The sequence below is a fragment of the Macrotis lagotis genome, chromosome 4 (genome assembly GCF_037893015.1).
Source record: "Macrotis lagotis isolate mMagLag1 chromosome 4, bilby.v1.9.chrom.fasta, whole genome shotgun sequence".
Taxonomy (NCBI): domain Eukaryota; kingdom Metazoa; phylum Chordata; class Mammalia; order Peramelemorphia; family Peramelidae; genus Macrotis; species Macrotis lagotis.
In genome coordinates, this window is record NC_133661.1 from 78,013,103 (window position 1) to 78,038,302 (window position 25,200).

General features: G+C 39.4%; 1 protein-coding gene across 3 annotated transcripts in view; it reads left to right on the plus strand.

The window, feature by feature from the left end:
* The window catches only part of SLIT1 (slit guidance ligand 1), a 241,870-nt gene that overhangs the window by 25,115 nt on the left and 191,555 nt on the right, over positions 1–25,200 (plus strand). For all 3 annotated transcript variants that reach the window (XM_074233238.1, XM_074233240.1, XM_074233239.1), the window contains exon 4: positions 3,667–3,738. In XM_074233238.1, coding sequence (XP_074089339.1) covers positions 3,667–3,738 — 72 coding nt within the window. The remainder of the gene's footprint in view (positions 1–3,666; positions 3,739–25,200) is intronic.

A 25,200-nucleotide genomic window follows, 5' to 3' on the forward strand; every position in this document is an offset into this window, starting at 1 on the left:
CAAAGCTGTACTTGTTACACATTAGGAACCTAATCAATGCTTTTTGAATTTAATTGAGCCAAGTTTATCATTTTGATAAACTCTTTGGCACCTAACATTGTGTTGAATTTGTAATAAAATGTAACAAATATTTACATAGAAGATAATTCTTGAATTTAAAAACTTTTGATCTTTGTTTCTGGAGATATCAGCCGCTGTTAGCTTGTGTAGTTTTATGAATAGGTTAGAACTTCACAATTAAGAGGAAACATGGTAAGAGTCATTTGAACTGATACAAAGTGAAATAAGTAGAACCTAGGGAACAATAAAAATAAAGAAGACATTAAAATGAAACTAATTGCAGAATAATTATAATGACTAATCTTGGTGTCCATAAAGCTGTGGAAATACCTCCCTCCTTTCAAGAGATAGGTGGTAGCGCACAATTGAAGAATGTTGCATATACTGTCAGATATGATTAGTGGATGAGGGTATTGTCTAATTGTTTTTCTCTCCTAAGAGAGACAGTTCACTTGATATTGAGGGCTATATCTGGAGGCAGCTATTACATAAAGGCAAAAGGTATCAAGAAAGCTTATTTGTTTTTTAACTAAAAGAGCATAAAGGCTGTATTAGGTTAAGCTCATAGCCCATATAGCCTAATATTCTCTTTTTGACAATGATATCAAGAGGTATTTTCTTTCAGAGCTGGTGGTTGACTTCAATGAAATCAATCTGAAAAAGCTGGGAATGCACTTCCTAAATTCCAGGCTTTCTTTGTTAGTTTGTTCTGGATCTATTGTTCATGATTATAGAATAGTAGAATTATAGATTCCTAGAACTTGGAATTTGCCTAGTACTAGCTAAGGGAGGAGACTTATTCAAGGTCATTCAGCCAAGAGATTAGTTTCTATTCATCTTCCAGCTCATTTTGTATCTCTTTAATTGGTTAGCCACTTTAATTCTTGAGAAAATAAATCCTAAACGTTTATTATTCATAGCATAAAATGTTGCCTTCTGAAATCCCTTTATTGTTATTTGTTTTTTTAAACTACTTTTAAGGTTCAGTTGACACCTATAGTTTTAGTAGGCTGGGGTGTCACAAATAAGTCTATATCCCCCAATCTGTAATCATGAGTTTATAGACTTTAGCCATAAACGTTTTCATCTTTATTTTTCCAAGTGGGAAAGTATTCCTTTTTTGCAGGATAATTCTCAAAGGCAAGTTCTTCATTTCCTTCCATCATTTTGGTTGCCTTGCCTGGAACAATTTCAATTCTTTTGGGCTGTTCTTTGCATTATCCTCCTTTTGTATTGTGCAGTTTGAATCATGGAGAAATGGCCTTCCACTAAAAATCCTATTCTGATGCCTTGTTGTAGGTTGGTGGTGATTCAGGATGATCAGAGGCTATGCTGACAGAATATAAGCTTCTGCTAGGCCCTCCCAAGCCGGAAAGATTTTGAGCAGGACCAAGTGACAGATACATGTCTGCATTCTGGGGACCTGTCTGACTAAATTCAGAGAAGTTTTTTTTTTTTTAGATTTATTTTTCAAGGCAGTGGGGTTAAGTGGCTTGCCCAAGGCCACACAGCTAGGTAATTATTAAGTGACTGAGGCCGGATTTGAACTCCGGTACTCCTGACTCCAAGGCCAGCGCTCTATCCACTGCGCCACCTAGCCACCCCCAGAGAAGTTTTTTTTTTTTTTTACCAGAAGTTTGGCCAAAGGATAATGAGTATGTTTTTGGCCATAGAATTCAGAAAGATTGTCTGCCAAAGCAAAGCATGATTATGATACAAATAAGTAAAGGGAGTAACTCTATGCATAAAACCATGCATCTCTTAAACTGAAATTTGACAGATAAGCTTGCATGAAACTAATGAATTCATAAAGGGTTGAAGGAATCCAAACCTCAAGGTCTAGTCCAAAATTGTTGATAGAATCACTGAATGTTCTTGGAGACAATCTATTTTCTTTCCCTTTATAGATGAGGAAGCTGGAAAAGGGATGTGACCTGATCTAACTTTTGTTTCCTATGTGAAGCCTTTCCCGATCCTCCTCAACTGAGAGAGAGGAGTCCTCTCTCTTAAAACTACCTTGTACTAATTTTTATATATTCTGCATATTCTTATTTAGGTACATATTGTCTCCTCTCTTAGACTGTAATCTTTTTTTTTTTTTTTTTTAGTTTTTGCAAGGCAGTGGGGTTAAGTGGCTTGCCCAAGTCCACACAGCTAGATAATAATGTGTCCGAGGTCAGATTTGAACTCAAGGACTCCTGCTCTACCCACTGCACCACCTAGCCGCCCCCTAGAATGTAATCTTCTTAGGAAAAAAAGACTTTCATTCTTATTGAATTACTAGCACTTATCTGAGTATCTTACACTCAGTAATAAGAGCTGAGTAAATGTTTGTTTGCTTTCTTGTTTGACCCAAGGCCATACAATTTGTGAGTTACCAATCTGGATTAGAATCCAAGCCCAAACTCCCAGTCTTGAATTTTTTCTCTTACAACATAGTGCTTTCCTCCCCTGGATTAACTTTCCTAGTCATGTTACATTTATAGAACTCAGAGTTTTTTTCCTTGCCCCTTGGGAAAACTGTAACTATATTGGTAATTTTTCCAGATAAATGAAAGCTTTATAGAAGATGACCCATTTAAAAATGCTCTGACAAATGAGTGTCATTTAAATGGATTGCTAAAAGTAGACGTGTTAAGTTTTTGAAAATATGCCCTAAATTCCCTTCCTTCCCTCTTGTTTTTAACTAATTGCCCAAATTTAAGTGAGTCTGTGTTGGTTGTCTTTGGCAGCTTGATTATCTTAATGGATAGAGGGGTTTTGCATTTAGAATTTTGGAGTTTCAGTTAAAAACTGGAACTGGCATTTATACATACCTAATAGGAAGGGCAGTTTAACAGTAGGTTGGAAGAAAGCATAAAAGTGAATATGGGTAAAATGGGATGGGGCAGAGCTGATATGGATAGGTGGGAATTTAGAGTAATGATCAGGGAAAGGAAGTTAAGCCAAAGCAGGGATTATTGGGGATTCTCAGTGGAACCACAAGAGAAATAGGTTTTTCATTTTTTACAGTAGTAATGGTAACATTAATTTTATCATGAATCACTGAGCAAGAGGTGAAAACGTGTATGTGTTGGGGGGTGGGTTGGAGTTGGAGATTGTACCTGATAGCATGGCAGATGTTGAATTCTTGGTCCTGCTTAACAATTAAGACAGGATTCAGTAGAATCCTAAGATCTGGCTGGTTACTGAGGGATTCCAAATCTGCCTCCATTTTATTGTTCTCCCTAAAGTAATTATGAGGTCAAGAAGATAGTGTGACCAACACTGCTCCCATTTGTATATTGATTCTGTCCTTCATATTTTTCAAGAGAGTCTAGTTGTTAGCCAGGGGTAACTGATTTTTCTTTACCAGACTGATGCCAGTTGAGTAGTTGGTTTTCTTTAGTCATGACAGAATCACCACCGAGCAGAAGATGCTAAAATGAAAAAAAAAATCAGCAGTGGGGTATATGTGTGTGTAGGTGTATGTGTGTACATATACATATACAGATAAGCCCATAATTAGGAAGAGTTGAGATAACACAACATTCTTTCAATTGTGGAGCATACTTCTTTTCCTCTGAAAAATTAAGTTATTTTAATTTTTTCTTTTCTTGTCTCCAGACGACTGAACCGAAACCATCTGCACTTGTTACCAGAACTACTGTTCCAGAATAACCAGGCACTTTCAAGACTGTGAGTAACCTTTTTTCATCCTTAGAACATTCTTCTGTTTTTGCCTTTCTTGGCAGGATAAGTAGGGAGCATTGGGGAGTCAATGAGGATGGCATCTGCAGAGGTTCTTCTTAGAATTGCTTGTCATTAGCTTGCCTCTCACCTTGTCAGAAACACTTGTAGAATCCAAGGGTCAGACTCTTTTCTTAAAACCAGCACACTCAAATGTTGCCTCATCATAACAATCCAATTGATGTTTTGGGTCAGATCCCTCCTACTTAGGAGTGATCCTGGTCTTCTTTCATAGTCCTCCTGCCTGTGATTGAAGAAATAAGGGAAGCATGATGAGGACATGTGGTTGTCCTCAATGATATCAGCTTTAACCAGACATTCATAAGCATTTGCTATGGGTAACACATTGTGTTAGTTCTTTGGAAATATGAAGGAAAATACAAGGGAAATAAAACAATATAAGGAAAAAAAATAGGATGGGTTTCCTCCCTTCAAGGAATTAAAATCTAAAAAGGGGTATCAACACAGATTATTGGTTGATTTTCTACTTTGTATTAAAAGAAGAGTAAGAAGTAAAATGAGATCAGATCAGAGAAGATATGGCAGCTGAACTACATCTTGAAAGATTGATAATAGTAATAATAAAAGCTAGTAATTTGTCTAACACCTTAAGTATAAAGAGTTTTTTATAAATGTTATCTCACTGAATGCTTGAGGGAGGCAAGTGCAGTTATTACCTCCATTTTACAGATGAGGAAACTGCCAGTGTAGAGAAACCAAATGATTTGCCCAGGATCACAGCAAATGAATATTTGAGGTAGGATTTGAACTGAGTTCCTTTTGACTCCAGGTTCAGTGAACTATCCACTGTTCCACCTAGCTAGGTGGAGAGGGAGATTAGTGAGGGGGATTTTCTTAGAGTCATAGGATCCAAGTTCAAATCCTAGCCCTTATACTTGCTACCTGTGCGATCTTGGGAAGTCACTTCATTTCCTTATCTGTAGGATCTAGTCCAGAATCCTCTTTCCAACTTTAGATCTCTGATCTTGAATTTCTTCTGATTAGGATCAACTCAACAGCCTTGCCTGTCAAGATCTCTTCCAGTCCCATCATCCAGAGTGCTAACTGTTCTTGCCCGGCTTGTGTTAACTATGAATTCGACAAGCATGCCATCTCTACCTTTATCTAAGACTGATTAAAATGTCAAATGGCACAGAATTCTTGGAGCCCTCCAAGTTGATATCAGTGTTGTCTCCTCCATTAGAGTGAGCTCCTTCAGAAAAGAGACTGACTTTTACCTCTCTCACTCCATCCTTCCCCCACCTTCCTTGCTTCCCATCCTTCCTTCCTACCTTCCTTCCCACTTTCCTTCCTTCCTTCCTTCCTTCCTTCCTTCCTTCCTTCCTTCCTTCCTTCCTTCCTTCCTTCCTTCCTTCCTTCCTTCCATTCATCTTTCTTCTCTCTCTCTGTCTCTTTGTCTTTCTGTCTGTCTGTCTGTCTGTCTCTCTCTCTCTCTCTCTCTCACACACACACACACACACACACACACACACACACACACACACACACGCATTCAGTCCGACACATTGAAGATAGTTCATAAATTCTTGTTCACCATTGACTACATTTGGGTTTTAGCCATTCATTGATTGGGTCCTGAATAATGACAACAACATCAGTAGTTAGCATTTATACATTGCTTTAAAGTTTTCAAGGTGGTCCTTTACATGGGAACTGGTGAACCAGCATGATTTCATCAAGAGGTTATGCCTGACCAAATTCACTTCCTTTTTTTGACAGGGTTACTACTCAAAGAGCAAAAGGGAATACTGAAGAAATAGTTTACTTAGATTTCAGCAAAGCATCTAATGAATCTACCATGCAGTTCTTGAGGACAAAAATGGAGAGATGTGGGCTAAACAGTTGTAAGATTAAGTGGAATCATTTGTAAAATAAGAATAATGATTGCATCAACCCTTTCCTGGTCACAAAACACCTCTTTTATTAATGCATTCTAAGAATCTTGCCAGAAATTGAAGTTGAGCTCACTGGCCTGTGGTCTATAGACTTTTCATTTTTGTCCCTTAAAAAAAAATAGAGTCGGTATTTGATCTTTGCATCTGTGGCCTTTCTCCTTTTCTTCAAGGTCTTTAAGATATAATCATGTCTGCTGGGTCTTTTGGTTCCTTGGAATAAAATTTGTAGTCAAATGTATGCTCTCTACTTAAATTTAAATTCTCTTAACTGTTGTTTAAATTTTTTCAGTTAACAAAATTCTCCTGCCCACTCTCTCCTTTCAACATTAAAAAAAGAAATAAAAACAAAGCCCTGTAACATACATTCATCCTCAAGTAAGGCAAAGCTCCCTGTGTCTAAAAAAAAAATCCAGGTCTCATTGTTTCATGGACAAGTCCATTGCTTCTCTGCTAGAGTGTGGGGTAGATGGTGGATGGTGCATTTCACAATCCATTTTCTGAAATCAAGACTGGTTATTGCAGAGTTCTTGTGTCTTTCAAAGTTATTCATTCCTTCTTTTCCAGTTCAGAGTTCACTCATGAGATATTTATACAGATTTTTGTAAAACTAAAAGTCTGATGTAGATCTAGCTATTAGTATTACCCACAGAAGAATTCACATTATGAGTTGAGTAGTTCCACCTTTTGTCATCATCTGTTATCTACTCTAACCTTTTTTGTTCTCCTTTTGTTCTGCTTTATCCAATGTAGCTAAAGAAAAGGCTCTTTTTGTTGTCCTTAATATTCATCACCGATCTCCATGAACTGAGCCTTGGTGCTTTTGACACATGCAGGTCTGTGTCTTCCTTTGTAATCATCTCCTATTCCCTGCCTTTGCCTTCATCTTTTATGCATGTTTTAAAAGTTTAAGTTGGCTGATGAGTTCTGTCCAGCTGCATCAGTTTCTTTGGGCAGGTTCCCCTCTTTTCTTCTTTATTGTAATTGTTTCTGTTTGTGGCCTCAAAGTTTCATTTTGAAGAGCTTCTCATTCATCTCGGAATAACTCCTTCATGGAGAATTGTAGACCATAGGAATCAAGTCTTTGACACCTACTGTGACAAAATATATAGTGTAGATTGGATTATTCCTATTTTTCTTCACCTTCTCTATCACAAATTCTTAATTTAATTTTTTTTTAAGGCAATGGGGTTAAGTGACCTGCTCAGGTTCACACAGCTAGGTAATTAAGTGTCTAAGGCTGTATTTGAACACAGGTACTCCTGACTCCAAGGCCAGTGCTCTGTCCACTGTACCACCTAGCTGCCCCTTCTCTATCACAAATATTAAGATGGAGTCATCTTCCTCCTCCCCCCACCCCGCCCTCCCCCTGTCAGATTCTTCTATCTTACAACCTCCTTTCTCTTTGTATGATTTTTTTCCTTCTTTGTTTGTAATTCTATCATTCTTTTCAAAGAATACTTAATTTGTTTTGTCTGATAATCTGGAGAATAAAGAAACATTCCTTTGGCCCCTAAAGGGGCCTTCTCTTCTTAGAGTGAGACCAGCCTGCACTTTGAAAATACATAGCAGTTATTTGACAAGAAAGAAAGACAAATATTATATGCTCTAGGAAGCTGTAAAATTCCCCATGGCTGCCACAAATCCAATAAGTAAGATTCTCAGTCATCTGCCACTCTTCAGAGTAGGTCTGGTTGCTATTAACCATAACTGTCTTCCTCACTGGTGTCTTTACCCACTACACTTTATTCTTCTTCTGCTTCCTAAAGCATTGTTGACATGAGAACACTTCATATAGCAATGTAAGATGAAGCAATGGAAAGGACACTGTGTTTGGATCAGGAAATGTGGGTTTGAATCATAGCTCCGCCAACTTACTACCTGGTGTGATCTTTGGCGAGACTAACCCATCTGGGCCTGAGTTTGTTCATCTGTGAAATAAAGAGATTGGACTAGATGGATTTCATCCAGCTCAATCTTGAGATAAATATTCAGACAGATCATGCCATCCTCTTAATCAATGCTATTGCCATATTGTCTTCATTATCCCTAGCACAAAGACATTCATTTAATGCCTACTCAATAAAGGCCCTATTCTAGATGCTGGAATACCCTTATTTCTGTGTTTACTGAGATGATATAATGGGAAAGATATATAAAAAGATAATTGGCAATATAAGGTATCATGTGACAAGTGTCACTTCAGTAGACTAACCTAAACACAGTGTCTTCAGCATGTAGGGCATGCTTTCCAAACTCATTAATTTGTGTGGCTCAAGTTTTGCTTTTGATTGTCTGGATTAGATTTTCTGGATTTTTTTTTTTTTGGTCCATCCTCCTCTGCCATGACTCCTGTCAAGCATGAAACTTGATTGTTATTCAGTTATTTTAATTGTGTTCAACTCTTTGTGACCCCCATTTGGGGTTTTCTTGGTGGAGACACTAGAGTGGTTTGTCATTTTCTTCTCTAGCTCATTTTGTAGATGAGGAAACTGAGGCAAACAAGGTAAAGTGACTTGCCGGGGGTCACACAGCTAGGATGTGTCTGAAGATAGATTCAGATCTTCCTGACTCCAGGACCAGTGCTCTGTGTTCACTGTATCACCTATTGCCCTAGTGCTCCCTTTACCATCCCTTTTCTAGTGAGAGTCTTATACCCCTGGGTTTGAGATTTATGCAATCAGTTTACCTGGGAGTTGTGGATGTTTTCTTAGAGAGGCCAGTAACTCCCCCATGATAGAGATTTCTATTTGTCCATTGTAGCTTTCTTTGACTCAATGAATCTGAAGCATCCCAGAATAGTTTGATTAACTTTTCCTTGGACATTTATCCGCAAAGATTTATTTCCTGGACATTTGTTCTCTCTGCTGAAGATCGCTTTGTTGACTTTTCTCTTGCTTTGAAGTGACTTTAATGATACTTCATTTCTTCTCTGGTGTGAAAGAGTTATCTTAGTATTTGAGCAATTTCACTAAATCAGGATGAAAATGGACTTGGGAGATACAGGACAGTCCCAGAAAAACCTGAGTTTGGGGGTCCTGCTTTAAGTAATTTTATGAATAATAACCCTGGATTCTCATGTAACTCCTTTGTTTTTGGCTGGTTCTTCACAAAGTGGGTTATTTTATCCCTTTGTTTTTCAGATAGGGAAATTGTAGCTTATATGGTTCAGTGAAAAGAAATAATTTGCCCATCTTCATGAAGCAAGCTAGCTTCGGGCTAGAAGGCTTTCCAAGCCCCAGGGCATTGCTGAGCTAACTCTTCTGCTCTGCTAGGTCTCACTAGTGTGATAGGGGGAATCTCCCTCGGGGCCTGCAACTGCCTTGGAGTTGAGCCAGGCTGCTTCCCTTAGTAAGGTTGAAACAAACTTCTATTGCCTATGGAGGTGTATCAGTGCCTTAGGAGGTTCACTCTGTTTGACCACATTGTGCTTGGACTTTAGCTCTTCCCCCAAACAGTTGGTTTTACACTTTTTTAAGAAGTGTGGTTTGATAGAGTGCTGAACTTTGGTGAGGAATCCTGGACTTAGATACAGGCTAATTATATCAACCTGCAAGTCACTTAGCTTCTCCAAGACTCAGTTTCTACCATCTGTAAAATGGAAGTAATAGTATCTACCTCCCAGAATATTTGTGAAGACAACATTCTGCAAAAATAAAACATTGCCCTTGTTGTTTTGCTTCACCTTTGATTTTATTGCTGCAGGGAACTCTCAGTGAGGAACCTGAGGTTGTTGTTCTTCAGTCATTTTTCAGTTTTCTTTAACCCTTCACAATCCCATCTGGGCTCTTTTTGTTAAAGATACTGGAGTGATTTGCCATTTTTTCCCCAGCTCATTTTAGAGATAAAGAAACTGAGGGAAACAGGGCTAAGTGACTTGCCCAGGGTCACATAGCTAGTAAGGGTCTGATTAAGATTTGAACTAAGGAAGATGAATCTCTATCTGGAAACTCTATCCATTGTGTTAGCATTTCTATTTTGGCGAATCAATGGCAGAACATGGATGAGTGTTGCACAAGGCAGACACAGGTGGATAGGCTATGAGCCCCGTTGTTGGAAGGTATATTTATGTCAATGAGATCATAGGACCATAAGAATGAGTATTGGATTATGTCATATAACTCTATTTGTGGATCCATGAGTATGACATTTCTTCATGGGATGTGGATAACAGATAAGATCAGATTACTTATAAAGGTCAAAAAACATGTTAAGAAGCATTGAATCAAGAAGCACCCAGAGAATATATATGCATTTGTCCAGTGGTCTGTATGATAATCTACATTATAAAAATACTCTTCTAGGGAGTAGTGGGAGGGTAGAGTGGGGTGAATAGTTGTAGGAGAGAATGGTATTTGACTCTGTGGAAATTCTGCTTAGTGATTTGACTATAATATTTCCTGTTTTTCTTCTTTGGAAGTAGTTCATTTTTTATTCCAAGTAAGTGATCAGGAGTATGACTGTAAATGTTTAATAAAGGGAGGTATGCATGTATATACACTTACTTTATGTTTAATTTGCATAATTAACACTTTTTTTAAGTCTAGACAATCAACAAAACAGTAAATTGAGCCTTGATTTGTAGTGATCTTGGATTTCTGGAATTGTAAATATACAAACAGAAAATTCAACAACTGAGTCTCTCAAATGGATTAGAGCTGACTCCAGCACACCCCTGGAAGTGATCTTAGAATTTCTGCATGGAATAGTATTCCCATAACTAGAGGGAAATGGAGTACCTAGTGTGTTTCTGATGAGTCCAGGAGGTGAACTAATGTGAAATGTTTACTTTACCCAAGCTAGAGGGGACCGAATAAAATTCTATTGACCCTGGACATCTTGGGACATCTTGCCCACTTGGAGCAACTCTATCTGGACCATAGATCATGCTCATAGAGGGGAGTAAATCTACTCAGTTTGTGTACTCCATCCTGGAGTTAAGCTTGATTGACCAGTGAACAAGTAAGTAAAATTGACCTTAAGAACTATCTAAGGTGACCTTACACCATACCTCCCATCTATCCACTTTGGACACCTTTGGATCATCTTTCTGGCTCTCATAAAAATCATTTTTCTTGCTGTAAAAATAGTACCATTGTTCCCTCCCCTTCCATTTCATTCCCCCACCTTGCCTTCAGAATAGTAAGCAAATCAAATCAATACTTCCATTGCTTATGGCAAGGACATGACAGTTTTGATGCCCTGTGGTTCCACTCACAATTCCTGCTACTTTTTAGATAAAAGCCTATTTTTCTAGTCACCACTCTCCTAAATGTTTTGACTTTCCCTAGTAGAAGGTAAAGTCCTTAGGAAGAGAGACTGTCTCACTTTTTAAAAAAATTTTCCCAGACCCTAAAATTTTTTATTTCCAGTCCAAAAAAATTCCTGGCACAAGTGTAGATACTGAATGAATTTCCTTCCTTCTCTTTTCCCCTCGCTTCCTCTTTCCATTCCTTCTTTCCTCCCTCCTTACCTTTTCTCACCCTCTTTCTCCCTTCCTCCTTTATTCCCTCTCTTCCTCAGAGGAAACCTATCCCTCATTTTTTTAGCTGCTTGAATTTTTGAGGGCAGTCCTGTACCTCAGTGCTCATCTTTTTGTCCTTTTTCCTCTTGTTTTTCTCTTCCTTTCCTCTTTTCTCCTATTTTCTACTCTTCTTTCTCCTTCTTCTTTCTCTTCTTCCTTCTCTTTCCTCCTCCCCCCTTCATCTCTTCCTTCTCCTCCTTCTTTAGTGTAGGCACATTTACAGAATAATCCATCTAGGGGTGGCTAGGTGGCTCAGTGGATAAAGCACCTGCCCTGGAGTCAGGAGTACCTGAGTTCAAATCTGGCCTCAGACATTTAATAATTACCTTAGCTGTATGGCCTTGGGCAAGCACTTAATCCCATCGCCTTGCAAAAACCAAAAAAAAAAAAAAAAGAAAAGAATAATCCATCTAGCCTTGGCTCTGAAAACAAGGTTTGAGGGAGAGAAGGAAGAACCCTTTTTGTTTGACACCTAGTGCAGAATCTTTTTCTTCAGAAGGGTAAGAGTGTATGGCAAGTGCAGTCATCTTCATAATAGGTTGCCTGGTTCCTGAAGACTTCAGCCCCATCACAATTGTATATTTTACTCTTGTGCTGTGGTTGCGTGTCAGTTCTGACAATTTTTATTTATCTGGATAGGAGTTAAGGTTAGGGTTAGATTACCAAGTTGGAAGTCTTAAACTCCAGAGAACTTAATTGAAACCTAACCCTCATTTATCTGCCAGGGAGTAGGGGAGCAGGGAAAAGGAATACCTTTTTTCCCCCTTCAGGTTTCCAGTTTTAATACTCTTTCCCTTTCCTTGCCCTTTCCTCTCTCTTTTCCAGCTTTTCTGCTTTTTTCCCCCCTTCTTCCTAATTACATCTTCCTTCCCACCTCCCATCTACCTCCCCACAGGTAGCAGACACCTTTTCCTGGAGGCTGAATTCCTGTGGTTTTTAGCATCAAACCAATGTGTGTCCTGACCAGATGGACCTTTTGTCTGCTGGGACCTGAAAGGAACTGGGGGCTAGTGATTAAAGAGTAAAGGGGCCAACCCAGGGCATTTGTTTCCCCTTATTTCTATCTCTGCATGGCAAGGAGTAGCATAACTCATTCACTGGGCCCTGGTGTTAAAATGGTGCTGATCAGATACTTTGCCGAAGCACTGTTGAAGAATGCCTGACCCTATCGACCCTGTCTCAAGCTTTGTTTAATTAAACTGTCAGGACTGGACAGGGGAACAAAGGTTGTTTTTTTTTACCAGTTCCAACCCCCCTTTTCCCAGCCCCCAACATGGGCAGGAGGACATTGTTTGTGGTGTAAAGAAGAGCTGTTAAAAATGGATCTTGTATTCGATGAAAATCGCTAGTAGCAGGCAGGAAGGTGACGGACCCATCATGGCACCAAGCTAAGCCAACCACACACAGGCCTGCTGTTTAGGCAGTTAATGATCAATAGCAGATGGATCCTATCATGTTTTAGAAGTCCTTTGGTAGGAGAAGACTGAGAATGAGTTAGTTCCATAGGGACCTTGACTTTGTCCATTTAGGCAGCTTTGAGGAATGATCCTTGGTCCAGGAAAGCACACATGGAAAAACTGTTAAATTTTGAGGTGGGGGTAGGGAGATGGTATTCCAGAAGAGCCCAGGATAATCATCTATTCTCTCCTCCTTCCTCTTCCAGGTGTTTCCTTCACAAGGGACTATTTCCTATGTTTGTTACTTACAAGCCTCATGATAAAAAACCAAGGTTCCCTATCTTTGCTTTTCCTTCTGTTCTCCTACATGATAATGGGGTTTTCTCATCTGAGAGCATGATATCAGGAAGATAGCCACTCTTTTATTTCCTGATTTTTTTCTTCAAAAGAGATGCATCAAAGGCAGGTTGGAATATGATAAAAGTGAGTTTGCTAAAGAATAATGATTAATGAGGGTAAAAACTCTATAAAAGTATAGAAGGAGTTAGTCAATTCTTGTTCGAGTCATCTTGCCCACTCCTAGATTTCTCTTTCTGATCATGGCCTATAACCCTTCTTTATAACTATATCACTTCTTATAATGACTTGAGACTTTAATCCTCTCTTCTAAGCACCAACTTTGCTTTCACCCCCCTAATTTCATTTTCAGGATCCTATATTTAGAACCTCAAGGAACCTTTTAAGTCACCCCTTTTATTTTGCAGATGAGGAAACTGAGGGTCAGTCAGAGAGGTTAAATTACCTGTTCAAGGTCCCACAGGTAATAAGTGTCAGACTTGGGATTTAAACTCAGGTCCCATTACTCCAAGTCCAGTATTCTTTCCATTATATCCTACTGCTCCATCTCTTTCTCAATCACCTCAAAGCCATACTTTGCTGATGATATGAATGAAGTCTTGAGTGTTTAAGGTATTTCCTGTGAGGAGATACACCTGAAAAGCTGGTTATTTCCTGTTCCCCTGTTCATTCCCCATTCCCTCTTCAACACTTGGTAAAATTGACTCTTTGGTCCACTCCCACCAATTCTAATCATTAAGCATTCCCTTGGACTGATGCTTCCCCTCAGATACCACTGGGGATAATAGCTGATATAAAGGATGAAGTCAGCAGGATAGGGTCAAGGCTGCTGGTTAATCTCACTTCTGGAAGCATTTACAGAAGATAGGGGCTATTCTTGAGAGTTCTCAGAGGCAGGGATATGACGTCTCCTTAATGCTGTTCAATGGAGGTACTTGTGCTCTGGGGCTTTTGACTGCTGTCCTTCATTAGGTAAAACTCCAATTAGCTTTTGTAGAGGCCCCTAATCGCTATCATGATTTTAGAGCTAGGTTTTTGTGTAAGAACAGAGATAAGCAAAAAAAAAAAAATTAAAAGAAAGAAAAAGAAAAAGCCAAGAGGAAACTGTTAATCACATAGCAGCCATGCAGAGAACAATTTGGGAATTATGATTTAGCAATTATGTAGCACTCTGCATTCTCAAAGTGCTTTACAATCATTAAATCGGAGCCTGCCGTCAAGCCTATAGTGAAGAACGAGAGTGTCACACTGGGATAGACACGGGAGGTCTGGGCTGAGAAGACAGAGTGGTAGCTAATGATGCCTCTGTCCTGGCCATGCCTGGAGTCTTAGCATGTAAAACTGAACCTGGCAGCCTGAGCACAGCATGGATTAATGGTCTGAGTGCTGGACTGTGAGCCAGAAATTTTGATTTCCAATCCTCACTTGGCCACTGATTGGGCTTGAAACCTATAGGACTTTACAAATGTGAATGGCAGAATAAAGGGGGCCCATAAAAAGGAACAGCAGGAAGAAGTCAGTCAATATCCAATTGCAGGCTCATGCGTGAGGGAGTGTGTGTATGTGTGTTGAGGAGTGTGCTATATTAGTCTCTATAGGGGAAACAAAATAATTAGCTTGCACAGGTCCTGATCCAATGACCAGTTTTATACTAGCAGTGGTTCGCGTTTATATGATGCTTTTCATTGTGAGGATCAAATGAGATAATGGATGTTAACTCTCTGCTTCAGAACTATGAGCCCCCATGGAAGCATTCCTTGTTATATTGTTCACAAAGTGTTTTCCCCTCAACAATACTGTGGGGTGGGTAGACAGTGCACATAGCCCCATTCTCATTTGACAGATGAGGGAACTGATTCTTGCAGTAGTTAAGTAAATGTTGCAGAGGGGACTCATCTCTTAGCTAGGGTTGGGACTGGGGGAGCTTCCACTTCTGAGATTTTGTGATTCTAAGTAACTTGCCCATGGTCACAACCCAATCAATGTCTGAATTAGAACATAGAGCCTACTAACTCCACAGTCTGCTTTTGTTCTAAAAATGCTGCAGCTTTACAGATGAACAGACTAACAAGTGAGAATCTGTACAGTGTAAACTGAACTTGCTGCCAATTTCTAGATGGGTTTAGGTATAAAACTTTGTGCAACAGTGTACAGCAAAACTTCCCTTTTCAAAAATCATGAGTGTTGAGAACCTATCAGTTTCACTATCTCATTCTCCTACCTCCTAAGGATTGATGGAGTAACCAAATAATCAAAATATAATTGGTGGCCTCTTTTGGAAAGATAATACTAGAAATAAGAAGGGGAGCTTTTTCCCTTATTAAATTAACACACACACACACACACACACACATATATTTATTTGTTTATATATGATATCTCTACCCCTCACTGTCAGAGAAAAACTGTTTTTTATCATCTTTGTATCTTTACAGCCTACCCCAGTGTCTTGCAGATTGTTGTTCGGTTGTTTCAGTCGTGTCTGACTCTCTGGAACCCCATTTGGGGTTTTCTTGGCAAAGATACGAGACTGAGTTGTCATTTCCTTCTCCATTTTACAGATAAGAAAATTGAGACAAAACAGGGTTTGAAGTGACTTGCCCAGGATCACACAGCTACTAAAGTTTCTGAAGTCACATTTGAATTCAGGTCTTCCTGATGCCAAGCCCAGGGCTCTGGCTCACTGTACTACCTATCTACCCACTGTATTAGAATCTGTTCCCCAACCAAGTAAATAATGAACCTAAACTTGTATAATAAATACCCTTTAAAATAAAACTCTTGATATCCTATATGGTTACCATGGAGAGATGGCAAGTAGAGGCAGGTTAGAGAACCTTTTGTTTGGGATCTTAGCAGAACTCCATTTCTCATAACTTGATATCTTCTTTCTTGTAAGACAGGACAAGAATGCTTCTCTCAGTAGAAGGCTCCTTGAAGGCAGAGACTTTAAGTTATTCCTAGGAGAATCATTATAGTGTACATTAAACTTAGGGAACTAAATAGAACTGAATTGGCTGTCTGTTATGTCATATTATGGAGGAACAACTGAACAATTGTAATTGATCTTGTATCTGTGTTTCATTGTATAAGTGAAAATTTCTGGGAAGGAGGGAAGAATTTCTTAGGCCAGTACAAAAGTGAATTGAGAGCAACTAGGCAAATGCAATTTGAGTGCATGACTTCTTTTATAAAACAAAAGGTCTCAGCCACAGCTGGCAGTAATGCCAGATGGTATTTTATTAGGAATTGGCAGCTTTTTCTTCTGCAGAATATTTTATGTGAAACCATTTTGCTGATACGATAACTAAATCATCTTTTGATTTCATCAAATTTTTCTAAAGCATTCTAAGAATCTTTGGAAAATGCAGCTTTTGACTATATCAGCTGGTACTTTCAATGAAAGGCTACAAGCAGTTTTAGGTAATTTTCAAGAAATTTCTTTCCAAAAGTTCCATTTTGAGGAAATAGAATGAATTAAGTGTGATTTAATAATCCCATGAAATATGTATTAGCACTGGGAGATTAGATTGGCCAAAAGTGAATATTATGTTCTGGGGGAGGCATATATATAAAATTTGATTTCTCAAGATTTGAATTCATGACTAAACATCTATACTATTTTCCTTTAGTTCATCGATTGTCACATGATTCTTTGTTATAATTGTTTATGTTTAAACTATCTTTACTAAAATAGATATTAATAATTGTCTAAAGCCTTTCCCTAGTGCTTTTCAGCAATGTCTCTGACAATAGAAATTTGTTTTTCATGAATGTATCTTAGTATGACTGATATTTGTACTCAAGGAAATAGATTTAGAGGATAATCAATGTGTTCAGTGTTATAGTAAGACATTTAACTACTTTATCTTATTCTTTCCTGAATATATTTGCTATAGTATTAATGAAATCATTTAAAATATCTCTTGACAAATAAATGAGTCCCTGGACTATATGACTAGGACGAAGTATAGTAAAATAATAATGTTTGTATTTCGTTCTCAAAGAAGACCATGGCATCAGGGAGTTGATGTAAGGATAAGCACATGAATTGGATTTGAATGAGGGGGACTATGCTGAGTCACCAATTTCTCTCCAGTCATCTGGATCTGTGGCGGGATATGAATCAGGATGAGTGGAGATGATCTTGGATGTGAGGCAGTCAGGGTTAAGTGACTTGCCCAAGATCACACAGCTAGTTAATAAGAAGTATCTGAGATCAGATTCAAACTTTGGAGTCCTTCTGACTCCAAAGCTAGTTCTCTATCCTCTGTGCCACCTAGTTGCCTCAGTAATAATAATAGCTAACATTTATATAGTATCTTAAAGTTTTTAAAACTCAACTCATTTGATCCTCTCAACAACCCCGTGTAATGGTTACTTTTATTATTCCTATTTTACAATTGAGGAAACTGAGGCATAGAAAGGTTAAATGACTTTCTCTGGTTCACAAAGCTAAGCATCCAAAGCAAAAATTAGGTATTCCTAACTCTTAGTTCTGGATTTATCCACATAGCTGTCTTTGGTTGGGAGGGGGAAGGGGATGTTTAATAATGGGTTTACTTGTGGAGAAGGGAATCATATAAAGAAGATCCTCAAAGGATTGGGACTATTTCCATTCCTGAGTTTGAATCAAGAATTGAATCTCTTTAGACTTTGTTAGATACATTTAAAGTTCTAGTTACCTTGAGATGGTTCTTGTTGATTGGGATCTGAAAATTGACAACTCCCTCATGTGTGTTTGTGTATTTGCAAAAGCGACTTTTATGTTTAAATCCAGAGACTTTAGAAAGTCAAATTGTCTCACCTAACCCTTGAGGCAGAGCTCCCAGCTGTCCCTTGAAGAGAACTTCAAGGTTTTAGAGTGAGATTTTTAGGATTTGTCATTCTTGCCTACTTGACCCTCAGGAGGTTAGTTACAATCTTTTAGGTGTTTTATCTGCAATGAAGATTTGTACTCACAGGTGAATGATGGTCCCCTGGTAATTGTCCCCTGAACAGTCAGACTTCTTGTGGATATGGTTAACAGAGAAATTATCATCTCTAGCCATCAATTTTCTTAAAAAAAATCAAATAAAGCACCTAATTTAAATATTAACCAACATGGGTACATACTGTCTCTTTTTGGTGAGGTAATGGGGCTAAGTGACTTGCTAGGAATTATTAAGTATCTGAGGCTGGATTTGAACTCAAGTCCTCCTGATTCCAGGGCCTGTGATCTATCCACTGTACTGCCTAACTACCCCTGGTGCATATTCTCTTAAAAGATGCACAGCTGGAACAAGAACAATGGAAATAAAAAACTCAAGTAGAATTTGGTACCTTTCTCACTAATTTACTATTAATAATCATCATTTAATCTAATGTTGGTTTTATTATTAGCTTTGAACAGAACTAACTTGCACTGAATATCTAAAAATATGTGACTATCAAAAAAATACACTGAATATAAAAAAAATTCCTTCTAGGGGTGAAGAATGTGCAATTTTAATGACTCAGAGGCAGCTTGGCAAAAATCATTTTCAGGGAGTTGAAACCATTACATATAAATCAGGGGTTGGCCATATCATTCCCATCTGGCTCCTCAGCTTTCATATAAATTACTTGATTAAGCAAAATAATTTTCAGTATCATGTGAGGTGAGAACTTTAAGGGACAGACTAACTCTAAATAATTCTGTTATTCTATGATTCTTAGTCCCACCTAGAGTTTCTTCTATAGAGTTAGGCTGTCCTGCTTCTAAAGCGGTAGAAAGCCTTGGTTTTAATTATATTCTAGGCCTTTCCAACATCTCTCACAGAGCCTTGGGGCTTCCTTCCTTTTCCTTTACAGTAGAAAGAGAACTGGATTACAGTCACATAACAGGTCTTTTTTGACAGCAGTCTGAAGGCACATGACTCCCTTCCCTAAGCAGAACAAGAATCCTTAACTGCTAGACTAACTCATTCCAAGCTTCCCCTCCCATCAGGGATTGCCAGCTGCCAGGTGTTGCTTGATGAATTTAAATACAATGATTAAATTTATTCACTAGCCGCTTCTTGTAGCTACAATGCACAAACTTGATTGCAAATCAAACTGCTTCAGTTGCAGAGCTTGTAGTTACCGCCCCCCCCAACCCTCCCAAAACAACAAAAACTCCCCACCCACAAATTTACACCAGAATATAGATTTTTGGAGGATTGGAGGATGCAGAGAAATAGATAGGAATGAGCAGAAAGGGTCATAAGAATGAGAGAATTAATTTCATGGTATCAAAGATTTGTGATTCATCCATTCACCCTAGCGGAGTGTGACCTCCTCAGCCTTAACAGATAGTTTAATAAGTTGCTATGGTCAAAATGAGTTCATCATCTGATGGTTAGACTTCTACTGATAAGGTTTCCCCAACTTAACTATGCTGGTTCTTCAGTGAGAAATGGAAAGGCCATGCCCAGGCCTCTATTCAAAGGCTTTGATTGATAGAACCTTCCAGAGCTCAGTGTTCTCCTGACTTAACTGAATGAATAACCAATGAACAAATGAATGAACAAATGAATGAATGGATGGAGTGCTTAAACACTACATAAATATGATGTTAGTGGTTTCCTCAAGGGAACAAGGTTAATAGAATTTATTTAGTTCAGTATCAATCATTATAGGCCTTTAACACACCCAAATGTCTTGGAATGCAGCTTGGATAGTAAAGTCAAGTCACCAAGCATTTTTAAAAAATCTGCTGTGCACCAGACTCCCTTAAATGCTAGGGATACAAAGGCCAAAAAACCCCACACCCAAACTCCACAAAACTTAGAGGTTCACACTCTAATGGAGGAAACAGAAATAATTATGTACATACAATATATATATATATATATATACACATATACGTATATATATATACATATATATATATATATATATATATATTCAGGATAAACTGGAGATAATCTCAAAGGCAAGGCACTATAATTAAGGAAGACCAGGAAAAGCTTTATGCAGAAGGTGAGATTTTTAGTGGGACCTGAAAGAAGTCAAGGAAGCCAGGAGAGAGAGCGATGAGGAGGGAGAAATATGGAAGAGTGAATGACCTAATTCAGGCATGTCTTGTATGACGAACAGCAACGAGTTCAGTCTCAATAAATCACACAGTAGATGGAGGGGAGTAGGATATGAGAAGACTAGAAAGATTCTGAAGGATTTTGAATGCTAAACAGGATTTTATATTTGATCCTGAAGTTAGAGAGGCAATGGCATTTATTGAATGGCGGTGGAAGGTATGATGGGCCTTGGCAACTGATTGGACGTGAGGGGAGAGACATACATACAGACACACATAGAGACAGAGAGACACACACAGAGAAAAGGAGACAGAGATAGACATAGATACACACACACACACACACACACACACACAGAGAAACAAAGTCAAGGACAAAGCTCAGTTTGAGCCTTGGTGATGGAAGGATGGTGTTATCCTTGATAGTAATAGGGAAAATAGGAAAAGATCCTCATTCTTATCCTAAGATAGTGACCAGTCTTTCTTTATTTGAGTGATCTGTTTAAGGTCTCATCTACCTCCTATTTAACTATTTCTGACTGTCAGGAACACAATCAAAAGGACAAGGGAGCCAGGAGAGGCTATATGAATCTTACATGTTCTACCCTCTGGCTGCCCAGGGTGTGGAAAGTTAACTGGGAGACAGAAAGGTTCTAGAAGATGTTTCCTAGGGCATCTTCTTGGATGATTTTTTATTGCCCACTCCAGGGAACATGTGTATACCATTATAAAGGAGACTGTTAATATTCTTTCAGCCTAGAGGCTAATCTTCCAACTGATAGGAGCATAGGTGGGAAAAGTGGTATTCAGTGCCAGAGGTGCTATTATGACTTGAACTGGTGCCTCTCCTTGAAATAGTTGTTCCATAGCTGATTTAGAAGAAGATATGATTTCTGGAATGCCAGTAAAATTCTTTTCCCTTCTGATTAGTCCCTGCCCCCCCCCCCAATCTTTCCTATCTAAAATTCCTCCATTAGAATCTCAACTTTATGATTTTATGGTTTGTTTTTCTCTTAAAATATAAGCATATCTAGGAGGGCTATCCATTAACCTTACCAGAAACTTTTGCTTCAGGGTAAATAACTTTTATCAGACCTTTTCCAGAGAATAAGCTTTGAAAGGAATTGGGTTGAAAGAACATGAAAGTGTGTGTGGGGTGTTAGTAGAAAGTGAGTGAGAATAGAGATCAATAGAAAGAGATGATGGGGCAGTAGAAAACTGAATTTACCTGTATTCAAAATGACAGTACAGGTCAGTGGGTTTGTAAGTGGCTGAATGGCTTTACTTAAAGAATGTTGGCTAATGGATTAATTTAAACTTGGAGTATTTGTTGGACTGCCATATGACTCTTTTATTGGCCCTATCTTAGTCAACATTTTTGTCAAAGGTTTAATCTAAAGACAAAAATAAGACATGCTTGACAGATTTGCAGATTATACAAAGCTGGGAGAGACAGAGTTAAGATTCAGGAATAATTTGACACACTCAAATAGAAACCAGATTTAGGAAATCATTTGACTCAACTAGAAACCAGTCAGATTGCATTTAGGTCCAGGGGAAAAAAAGCAATGATACAAGCCCCAGGTTGGGGGAAAACTAGATTAAAAGTATTCATGTGAAAAAGACCTGGGAGTCGTAGATGAGTCTAAGTTCAATGTGAATCTGTGTTGTGCTGCTGCTAACAAAGCTAATTCAATAATGGTTCCATTATACTCTGCCCTTATCAAACATATAGAATAAATATTATGTTAAGTTTGGGCCATTCATTTTAAAAGGGATATTGATAACCTAAAGTATGTCCAGGGACTGGTGAAAATCCTGGAAACCAGGTCATGTAAGAAACAATTAAGGGAACAAGGGACAGTTAGCCTATAGAAGAAAAGAGAGGATTTTTTTGGTTCAGTTGCTTGCTGTGTGTGACTCTATGTGATGCCAAGGACTGTCCATACAAGGCCCTTCTGTCTTCCACTATTTCCCAAAGTCTATCTACACTCATGTTCCTTGCTTCCATGGCAGTAGCTATCCATCTCATCTTCTGCCACCCCTTTCTCCTTTTTGCCTTCAACTTTTTCCAATATCAGGGTCTTCTCTAATGAATTTTATCTTCTCATTTTGTGGCCAAAATACCTTAGTATCTTCAGATATGTAGGAAAGGAAATGGATTTACTATTTTGCACCAAAGAGCAGAACTAGGAGACTTGGGAGGAAAGGAGGCTTAATGAAGAACTTTATAATATTTATAATTATTTAATAATAACGATGATGGGGATGATCATAGCTAACATTTACACAATGCTTTAAGTTTTGCAAGATACTTTACCTACATTATCTCCTTTGAGCCTTACAACAATCCTGAGAGGTGGTTGCTGTTATCTCTATTTTACAGACTTTGAGATTCAGAGTGTTGTGTCACATACCAGGATCATGTCATTGGTAAATGTCTGAGGCAGGATTTGAATTCACATCTTCCTGACTTGAAGCCCAATCCTATCCCCTGGGTCTGTTAGCTGCTCAGTAGTGGCTGAACTTTTTTTTTTTTTTTAATAGTTTTAAATTCAATCAAGTGTCTCCCACCTCAGGCTGATTTAGCAAGCCTTTGCTGTCCCTTACCCGCTCTGGAGACCATGGAACAGAGCACATTGGGTTAGATTCAGAAGATCTGTTCTTTGAGCAAAGTTCCCCAGATGAGTTCGGTTCTAGATGCTCCTAAAAGGAGGGTCACCATAATATGTAGCCCCTTCCCAGAAATGACCCGATTTCTTCTTTGAAGCCTCTCGTGTCTGCAGGGTTTGTCCCTCCTTGCTCCCTGACAAAGACCCTTCTGTCAGTTGAGCTTCAAGGCTAAACATGGAGGGAATCAGAAAACGAAGGGATTCAGTGAATACCAATAAGGAGGAAAAGTTTGTTTACTGAGGGTGAGGGGGCTCTAAGGCCTCCCAGGGGCCCCACTTGTGCTGTGCAAACAGAGATGAGAATTCCCTTTGGTTGATTTGTTTTCCTAAAAGCCCTGGGGCATGGTGAGGGGAGGCGGATGCTGGAGAGAGGGAGGAAGCATCTCACAAATGAGAATTTCAATTTTACTTTTGGAGGTCAGCTCCAAGCCCAGATTGGGGAGGGGGAGACCAGGGCTTCTGCAGCCTAACAAAGAGCCAGTGTGGCCCTTTGACAGCTTGAGGAAAACCCATGAAAACTAACGAGGTAGTAATAAGCAGGGAAGTTACCTAGGAAAACACAGTCCGGGGGAAGCGGGCAGATAAATTATCCTGATGTGACACCCCTCCCCTCCCCCGCTCCCCTTTGGCAAGGAGACGGGGGACGCTCTCACCCTTGTTCTCTTACCCACCGGTGGAGCCTTCGTGGCCAAACTGCAAGAAATTCTCTGGCTTCCAGAGATGTGGCCAGGATGAGGAGCAGCTAAGAGGGGGAAGAGCCACACTGGCTCTTTAGAACCCAGCAGGATTTGGGGGAAGAAAGGGAGGGCAGAGGCGGGAGAGAAGCCCCTGTAGAAGTCAAAGCCTCGGGCTAAGTGCCAGAAGCAAATACAAAAAGTTTGAAATCGGTGAAACCCACCCTGGTCCCAGTGATGCTGGCAGTCTGCCCAGATCCTGAGTGGGGAGAGAGGGCCCTTCCTTCTGCCCATCCTCAGAGAACTCAGCCTTGACCAAGGGTCTTCTGACTTCATAGAGGCGTCGGGAGGATGGCAGAAGAAGGAGTGCACAGTGGCTTCTGTCCAGTGTATATGAAACAGGAGAGGGTCAAATCCTCTTTGTGCTCAGGGAGACAGATCGATAACTTGAGCATTGGTACTTGCTCACTAAACTGCCAAAGGGACTGATATTTTCCCTTCTCTGTGGCCTGTGCAATTCTACGTTATTTCTAAAAGTTAGCCTCTCTCAGCTTCAGTTTCTTCCTCTCTAAAGCAAGAAGGTTGGAATAGATGACTTCCTCAGGCTCTTTGCAGCCCTCCATCCATCATTCTTCAATCCTTGAAGTAGGTGTGTCTGATATACATCGGGTGACTACATGTGGGGCAATCACTTTAGTGTTTCCCAGGAACTATCTTGGAAGAAACCACAGAACAGCTTCCTCTCTAGAATATTTTGTCTTCCTTCTCTTCTATGGCAGAGTAGACTCCCAGACAGTCACGTTTTTCCTCCTAAACTTCCCACTCTCTGTCTGTCCTTCCCAGACAATTCATTTCAGAGGCACAAATTCACAGAAGTTTGGACGTGGTAGAAACTTTAGCCATCCCTGCTAAGGCATTGAACTTGGAGCCAGGAAGACTGAGTTCTAGGTTTCTGAGTGTTGTCCAATTAAGTGACTAGTTAACTAATCAAGTGACTTGATCCTGGTCAGGTTCTTTGGGCTTCAGTGACCTCATCTGCAAAATGGGAGGGGAGAGATGAACTTGACAGCTTCTCAGGTCTTTTTTCCCTAATGTCTAGATTTATGATCCTGTGGCCCCTCTCATTTTACAGATAAGGAAAATGAAGCTCAGAGAGAAGCCCAGAGCTCCTTTGCTCTAATAGAAGACCACCTCCCCTCTTTTTTTCCCCTTTTCATCATGTGCTCTGTCTCTGCCAAGTGAGCCACTTATTTTTGCACTACTTGGACTGTGTTCTAGCCCTTAAGAAAGAAGAGAGTGTCTCTGCTGTTAGGAGATTCTTCTGAAGTATAATCTAAATGGACTTTGTGTCTTCATGAAGATAAATCCAATAGCTGCCTTTTTAAAGCCTCTCACTCTACACCAAGCTGGCAAAATCTTAATGGATTGTTAAATTCCCTTTGGCTGTGTAGCTTGGACAGGGGCTGCTTGTTCTCTGGCTCATTAACACAGGTCTTTTCCCAAGGAGAGCAGGCCTGCAAGCAGAAAGCAGGATGTGGAGGTCCTGTCTTGACTTTAACATGGGGTCTGCTTTTCAAACATGATGTGCCATTTAACTTTTCCTGTCTTTACAGTGGGATGAGGTGTACCCTGTTCTCTCTCTGAGCTTGGTGGTATGAATCTAAGAAATTGGCTTATGCATGGATGGCATAAGGAAATCAAAAGGCCTGGGTTTGAGGATTGGCTCTGTCCTTTGCTAACTTCATGACCCTGGGGCAAAGCTATTTTCTTTCTAGATCTTATTTTTCTCATCTCTAAGATAGAAAAGGGAAAAGAAGTTAAAATAGATGATTTCTAAG